This window comes from Glossina fuscipes, unplaced genomic scaffold (assembly GCF_014805625.2).
Source record: "Glossina fuscipes isolate IAEA_lab_2018 unplaced genomic scaffold, Yale_Gfus_2 3, whole genome shotgun sequence".
NCBI lineage: Eukaryota > Metazoa > Arthropoda > Insecta > Diptera > Glossinidae > Glossina > Glossina fuscipes.
In genome coordinates this window covers 13,688,424-13,697,130 of record NW_023998417.1, presented here as the reverse complement: position 1 = coordinate 13,697,130, position 8,707 = coordinate 13,688,424, and the positions used below count along the sequence as shown (strand labels likewise).

The 8,707-nt window shown below is 34.2% G+C and overlaps 1 protein-coding gene across 1 annotated transcript in view; it reads left to right on the top strand.

Moving 5' to 3' along the window:
• LOC119634640 (neuropeptide F receptor) overlaps positions 1 to 7,896 on the top strand; it is a 16,314-nt gene extending 8,418 nt beyond the window's left edge. Inside the window, exons 2-4 of the mRNA XM_038028903.1 lie at positions 6,021 to 6,457; positions 6,552 to 6,721; positions 6,819 to 7,896. Coding sequence (XP_037884831.1) covers positions 6,073 to 6,457; positions 6,552 to 6,721; positions 6,819 to 7,640 — 1,377 coding nt within the window. The 5' untranslated portion in view covers positions 6,021 to 6,072 and the 3' untranslated portion in view covers positions 7,641 to 7,896. The remainder of the gene's footprint in view (positions 1 to 6,020; positions 6,458 to 6,551; positions 6,722 to 6,818) is intronic.
• Positions 7,897 to 8,707: the final 811 nt, after the last annotated feature.

Here is an 8,707-nt window from a genome sequence, read left to right as displayed (position 1 = left end):
TTGCGTTTATTTTATTATTATTCAACTTGAGTTTAAATGCAAGCATTCATGTTCCAAAAGGATACAAAGGGATACGAATATTTTAGTAAACGGATAGAGGTCGCTGAACAAAATAAATATTCCTTGAAAAATGGATCCATTTATTTATTTATTCATTCATGCACTATTATGCACACATTCCCCAAGCAAGTGTGCATCAGAATTGTAAAAGCGATGTATCTGCAAAGCAAGCAAAATAAAAAATGAAATATTCCCTATACGTAATGGGAAATTGATATTGTTAGCGACTTCCTCTTTCCTATTTTTCATGTAGATCAAATTAAAGATTGGACTAAGAACAAGTTGTTTTTTGTGTTCTTCGCTTTGTCTGCTTGAATTCATAAAAAAGAAGCATAAAAAATATTCTCTTCTGACGGTTATGCGTGTTGAAAGCAAATGCTTATGAAGGTTACTTGTCCAAGCTATAAACAAATAACAATTTTTTCTTATCGTTAGTTGCTACTGGGCGCCCTCAATGTCCCTCTAGACTAAATGTAAGATGATAGAAATGTTGAAAAATTGGAAATTCTTTCTATGAGAATGGATCCAGTATATGTAAAAAGTATTGGAAATTCTTTAAAAGCGAAGAGAAAGTAAAATAAAGTCTTCCTGTAAGAAGCAAATTTACAAAAATACACTGCAAGCTGCTTAAAGAGAATTTCGGATACGAAGAATATTAAAATGAAAATATATACATATGTAATATGTTTACTTTTCCTTCGAGGTAACTTCATCTGTTTGCTTATTTCGTTATTACGAATACATTGGTGTTCTATATAGAAATAGTTTAAGTATGCCACTGATGCATTTCGTATATTTTCAACAACTTGTTCTCAATTCCAATCTTTTACTTTAAGGTTAATTTAAGAGATGAAATACTCACACAATATTCTTATACATGGGAGTAATGTGTGCGTGTGTTGCCCCAATGAGTAGCAAACTCGAAGATGAGATAAATAATATGTAAAATATGTCCTCATATTCTACTTATCACTCACTATAATATTTGATGACAAGAACAATTTAAAATTTGATTTAGATTTGTGTTGCTCTCCGCACGATTTCTGCTATTTACGTATATGCTTGCATTTAAAGTACAATTAAATAAATAAACCGAAACCAAAAACGATAAATAAAAACTCACTTCGATCACAGTCATAAAGATGAGCAATTTAAAAGTGCCCTCTATATGTGCACTTTAAAAACAACTCAATTTATAATTATTCTGCCACTCACACATCCTAAATGAAAAAACCGAAAAACCGAAGACTCACTACGAAAGCCGAAAACTAAACCACTTCAAACACAATGAAAATCATTACAATTGAAACTTTAATAAGATGGACAGATTTGCACATATTTATATTTATAACTTCATAATTCAATTAAGAATTATTCTGGCATTTATATTCTAAATAAGCAAAAGTAAAAAAAACATGCACAAGTATGCACAAAGAGCATATTTATTAGTTGCGCGTAATATAGCAAAACAAATAAAGAAGAAGAAGAAGAATTTTTGTATGCAAACGTATGCATACGATGAGAGTGAAATGTTAGTGTGCGTTAGAATGAAAAGGAGATAACTAGAAAATAACTTTGAATTAAAGTATTTTCTTTATTTGCGGATGTATTAATGAGCCGATTGGGACAATTTTTGCACCCAATATGCAGATTGTTCGGGCGAACATTTGGATAGCAATTTTTCAGAAATATGCTCACGGAATCGCTAATTATAGACAAAAATTTGAAAAAATTCGCGTTATTTTCTGAGGTTGTTTTACCTTTTTTTTGCATTGCGGGCGCCTACGTGAAAAGGTCATCCACATTATTTAACCTCATATTCTTAACAGAGCAAGGAATGCGTTTGCCAAAATTCGGCAGCCTACTTTCATTTCAGCGCAAGTGACGAGTCAGGAAATTGGCTTGTTAAATAGACGGATTTTTAATATGTAAAAAGGCCATAAACCTAATATAAATAAATCTTATTCATTTATTACCTGCGTAAAATTTATAACAAATAAGAATGTGAAGAGCAGGAATATAAACTTTGTTATGTTACTCTCTCTTTTTTTCTTTTCTTTTAACAGAACAACTTCTTATTATAAAACATTCTGTTACGACTTTCTTTTCATTGAACCTGACTTTCAATTTTCCTAATAAACACTTCTTCTTCTTGGTCTATTATTCATCAAATTAACATTCGCTGGGACGGATGAAGAAGGGCCAACCTGAACACAGATTTCTTTGCTTGGGCCTTAGTAAAACTGCTAACCAATGCTAATAAATGCAAATGAAAGTAACGACAAGATTTGCTCTGTAGAGAAAACTAGTTTTAAAAAAATTATTTTTTAAATTAAATGTCACTTGATATAATAAAAGAAAACTTCTAAATGCTTTCGACACTATAGGTGCCTTCGTTTGATTGATAAATAATTGATGATCAGAAATTTGCTTACAACGCGGAGGTGTTTTTTTTTGCATTTCTTTTGTAGAAATTACAACAATAAAATGTTTTGTTAGAATGGAGAAAGAAGGACTCTTTAAAATTTTCGCATTCAATATTTCAATCCTTCATCGATTTAAAAACATTGGCCATTTCCATTTTTCATACAAATTTTTAAAGAAATATCTTTTACAAAATACTCCATTAAAAATTCTGTTTGTTTTGTTTTCTCGCTTTAATGAATAGCGAGAACTGACTCTAAGCTTTTAAGCTTTAAAGAGCAGATCCCGTTAAACACCGTTTATCTATGAGCCCGGAAATATATGCTTGGGTGCATATTTCCGTCAAATTTTATAAAAACATTTATCTACCAAATGTTGTTGCATTTTTTAGTCTTTTTTAAGTATTTTTCGTGTTCGCTGGGGACCGGTGGCAATTAACGCATTCTTAATGTAAGTTCAGTTTTTGTGTACATTCAGAGTTTCAAAGGCGGCAGAAATGTACTCTATTTTCGCTGTTGCGGATAAAAGGACAAAACTAATATATTTTCATACTTCGCTATCCGCACAGCTGGGTACTTCTTTGCTTACATACCCTAATACTCATGTAAATAAATCGAAAAAATAAAAAGTTTCACATTCGAGGTCGTTACTCTAATACGACATGTGGTAAACAATAAAAAATGAAGCAACAAAAAGCTTCAGGGTTACAATTTTATTTTACGTTAGCAGTAAAAAGTCATGAGGAATTTTCGCAACTACACTATACTATCCACTACACCATAGATCTAGTACTCGAAAAGGTTTCAAAAATATCCTATATGTTCTTGCACACATTAAACATCATTTTTAAGCTTAGTACAGTGAATTTTCCTCCTCCAACTTTCATCTTTCACGTTTCTGAAGAATATTTAGTAGATATGGACAGATGAAGAAACCGGTGATCATATTTCAATTAATGCCAAAGATAAAAATAATGTGTTTAATGGTCCACGTTCTTGGGAAATGAGACAACAAGCATATCATTTACTTTCAGTGATTGGAGGAAATAAAAATAATATAGGATATGCAGGAGCTAAGTGAGAGAAGCTATTTTCAGAAGTTTCTTCTGTTAGCGTCAAGGCTTATTAGGGCTCAGTTACAGGGCTTGCCGTCTGCATGTAGTATGTATGCTCGTTATTTCAAATCAAATGTTTGCAACGAGTAGAAATGCTTATCGCAGAACTTGGAGGACTTTTGTACTTTTAATTACCACAAATGAGGGAATGTTTTTTTAAACTAAACTCTTCCTTTCATCAAATAATAGAACAAGACAAAAATGTACCGAAACATTAACATGATGACTATCACAAAATTCTATGCTATGCTTGGAGGCAATATGTATAAGTTGTCCTGATCGCTTAAGTTCCTTTGCTTCCAATCTATGCAAATAAAACGTCTACCATCACTTCAATAAACTATGAAACGGTCCAATTTAGAAAAGGTTGCACTTTGGTTGACTTGAGTTGGCAAATGCCTTGCGCGTGCCACTCGAAACGATGGTAACCTAAATAACCCTTTAAATGAATTGAATGAAACTTAAAAGGATCAAATTGACAATAGATTGCCACAAATTATACAGCGACAACATTGAAATTAAATTATTAAAAATTCTACTGGGTATTAGAGTAAAGTAAAGTCCTTTTAGATGTTAAGAGTTTCGAGCCGAAAGGCCAAGGGGCGAAAGAGGAAAATGAAGCAGAGCCGATCTTGCGTAGCAACGACAGCACTTATTAAAATGCTTTACACAAAATGGAGGAAAACCTTATTTGGTATTTTAAACATAACTTTAGTGAAGAAGAAGAGTTCATGTAAATCCAATGAGTTTTCCTCGAAATATAAATGATTTCCACAAAGTTTAATGCAATGCTAAAATAAAACAAAACGAGAAAAAATATATAAATAAATGGAAATGAAAGTAAAAATAAAATAGAAATATGGAATAAGACAAATAAATGGCTTCCGACGTTTGCCAAAGCATGGATTTTTATCTCACAAAACTTTTTTTTAAAAAAAAAGGGAAAATGTGTTAACAAATTTAATGTAATAAACTGGACAAATATTTAAAACAATCCAAAAAATTCGTTGTTTTTTTACATTTTCTTTACTTCATAAATCGATTGCCTTGTTTCACCTATGGCCATAGGCATCAAATCACACATTGGCCACAATGCTTGGGTATTTTTAATATTTTCCTTTTAATAAGGGGTTCGGGCCACATGTGGAGTTAGTGAGGTGCCGCTAGATTCAAGCAAGTGAGTGTTTCCTACCATCGCCCATACTTTCCATTTCGCCTCACAAGCATTTTTAACACTTTTTTTTTTATATATGGCGCGCGACCTTACGGCAAAATATGTAAATTTGTGTTAAGGCCGTGAGGAGAAGTAATGAAATCTTAATGCGTTATGACGTAAATAAGAAAAGTGTAAGAATGCAGATTAAATGAACGAATATGATGAAAAGACACAATTTGAAAGACTATTTCGTACTTTGCCTTCCAGAGAGAAGGTATTATTTTACTTCTGTAGCAATGCTGTAAAGATCCAGTAGTCTTACGGAAGAAGTATTGGAAATTCAAAGATTGCAACACGCAAAAATAAAATTATCTGCTTAGAGAAGAAACTTTAACTTAAAGCATCTTTAATGCAAATCTCGGTTAGCGCTCATCTCAGACGGTTGATTGCGTTCGACATTAAAGCCGGAGCATTTAATTGGTATATTAACGACAATCCTTAGCGGCTTTTGGAAGAAGGTTCTATTAAAAAATGTATGTTAAATGCAAACTTTTGTATATAATTGTTCAAGGTCAATGCCGAATTTAGATGATTGAATAGTAGCAATACTTTCAGTCAATTTTCCAGCCCGTTACGGTATTTGTAGTTCAGCCCGTCTTCAAAGGAGTTAAATATTCTAAGCAATTTTTGCAATTGCTAAGCACAAGATTTGAGTGTACAGTGCAATGTTTTAAACGGGCAAATTTAGGGTTAATTGAGTCTGCTCGGAAGTCCGGATCCATTTGTCAAAAAATTCTAGCTAATAACCTATAATATCGGTACACACATTCACTAGCGACTGAGTGTGAAAAAATTCCAACCGACCAACACATTAGTCTACTAATTGTGGATTTGTTAATTACAAATACAACCTTTACATGTTAGTCTGAGGTGGTGGATACACCAGACTTATGATAAAATTTCTTACGATAAAAGTTTTTTTAATATTCCCGTTGTCCGAACGCGGGAAAGATCACGAGGGCATAACAGAGTGTCACAACTGTATTGTGAAGTGATGGCTAATGGCCAGTAGATTATTTTTTTTTTTTTTTCTAATTTGAAAATTTAATTAAACATTCCTACGTACAGGCTTTTAGGTTATGGTAAGAGTTTATATTATGACTTTCGCACCTGTTCAATTCTTTAGATTGTAATGCGTTGTTTTTTTTTATCTTCTTCTAAATGCATTTTTTTTCTATTTTTGATTTTGTCTATTATGTATTACAGGCTATCGATATAAAGTACAACGTACGCGTTTTAATAGAAAAACTGGCAGATTATGACTACAAAAGCAATTTTAGCAGAGAATAATAATAACAAATTTATTAATTTACTGTCAGTCGCAAGTCGCAATGGTAGTTCGATGGAGGGCACGGAAATCGTTTTAGATAACCTAGATTACACATGGCAAGCAACGATGGGGCACCGTATTGCAAACACGACCGTCAATAATAATTCCGCTTTGGTTATCGATCCGGTGTTGATTGAGCGATTTTCACGTAATCGCAGAATAGATGCCCCATGGTATCATATATTAATTGTACTCTACGGTATTTTAATTATATTTGGAGCTCTGGGTAATATATTGGTGGTGATGGCCGTAATACGTAAACCCGCTATGAGAACAGCGCGTAATTTGTTCATTTTAAATCTGGCTGTTTCCGGTATGTTATCGTCGTCAATCAACTGACGTACTTCGCTCTTGAGTGCGCTTACTTTACGCATTATTCTACATAAGTATTTCTTAATGCATTGCAGATTTGTTGCTGTGTTTGGTAACTATGCCTCTAACTTTGATAGAAATCGTCACGAAGTTTTGGCCTTTTGGCTCCTGGGCTATACTCTGTAAAATGATTGGCATGTTGCAGGCCTTAAGCATATTTGTATCGACCATATCAATAACCGCAATCGCATTCGACCGTTATCAGGTGGGTAGTTGCGGAGTTTATTTCACAAATGTATTTGTACATGACATGTGTTTGTTTCTTTGATATGATTAAAGGTATTTTTGTTTGAAATTTTTAGTTGATTGTATATCCGACACACGATAGTCTACAATTTGTGGGAGCCGTTTTCACACTGCTGGGTATTTGGTTGCTGGCTTTACTCTTGGCCTCGCCTATGTTCATTTTTAAACGTCTAGTACATGAGGATATGCCGCCCTTCCTGCATAAATTTGGCATAAATGCCATATCGTTTTGCATTGAAGATTGGCCGGTCGATCATGGAGCCTTTTACTATTCAATATTTTCGCTATGTGTTCAGTATTTGGTGCCCATAGTTATTGTATCGTGTGCTTATCTCGGCATCTATTTTAAATTAAAAAATCAAATTGCAGTAGTGACCACAATACAAGCATCGCAACAACGCAACACTGAACGAGGACGCCGGATGAAGCGAACAAATTGCTTGCTTATAAGTATCGCAATTATCTTCGGGGTGTCCTGGCTGCCATTAAATTTTTTCAATTTGTATGTGGACATGAAGGGCACGTCGAACGATGTTTTGGTTTTATATGCGTTCTGTCATATGTGTGGTATGAGCTCGGCCTGCTCGAACCCGCTGCTCTACGGATGGCTGAATGACAATTTCCGTAAAGAATTTCACGAAATATTGTGCTGTTGTTCAGCAAATAGTAATAATGCTCTTAATGGTCAAATAACAGGGAGAGAGAAAACGCGACGTACGCGGAAATACATTAACATTGCCAAAGGCGATTTGAAATTACTCGGAGCAACAACGACGGCGGATTGTCTGGCGCCTACAACCAATTTGAACGGTTTGAGGAGTGCGGCAACAGAATCAATAGCATTAACTGAATATCCCACAGAGATTGTGTTACGGTAAATTAAAATCAGCATAACAGATTTATTCGCTTTGAATCGAGTTCTGGGAATCTATCAGGATAATTTCTTAGATCTTTACCATCTATAAGAGGGATGCGGCTTGCCATTGTAATTTTGAATTTATATAAAGTATTCCTTCACCAAAGATGTAAAAAGTTTGCTATAAATGTGAAATTTAACATAAAAATAATAAGAAGAAGGTTTGTATCATCTGAAGCGAAAGATCTTCATAGGATGGCAAAGGGGAAATGCAAAGGCATTTAACGGAAAAAAGCATTTCCATCCATCTCAGGATGTCAAAATTCTTCGTCTCTTCTAGGAATGTATATGTATATCTTATCTATTCTATAAAATTTTAATAAGTTTTAACGAAAACGAAGCTACAATCTTTCAGTTAATCTTATAAACCGTATTAAAAAAAATAGGTTAAAAGACATAGAGTACTGTTACCTCTACATTGACCCATTGCCAAAATTTTATGCATACATGCATTTTAAAGGTGATGGCAAGAGAGTGGTTCTTACTGATTGAGAGCGGACATATTGAACGTCCGCCAGGCTAAGGGCCGAAACGAGTTTTATTAACTGACGATGTAAGTATTTTCATAATCTTTACATAAAGCTGAAGGTAGTCGTGTAAGTGTTTGTGTCATTATCGGATTGCCATCTGATAAAAATCGTAATTTGCGGATGAAAATGTTGGGAAAATTTCCCTCCTTCCAGTTGTCTCAAGGCTGTGTCTATGTCCGAGAACAGGTCCGAATGTTTCGAATTTCTCGGCACAAAGTAAAATGCAGAGACGGAATGCATCTATTCGCTTCGGTTAAAGGAATAATACATCTGATCCCATGGCAAATCTAACGTATAACTCTGACAAAATAGTTTCTTTTGCAGCTTGCAACGGATCCCGGTCATTTTCCTTCACCGCACCAGCGAGAACAATATGTTTTAAAAGGCACATCACTACCTTTATGTTCGTCGGCTCGTGACTCAGGCGGGCTCTTGACTGGAATCTGGAACAAATGTTCGAGCCTTCTATGGCCTTATGTAGTTGTAATGATCGCAACGA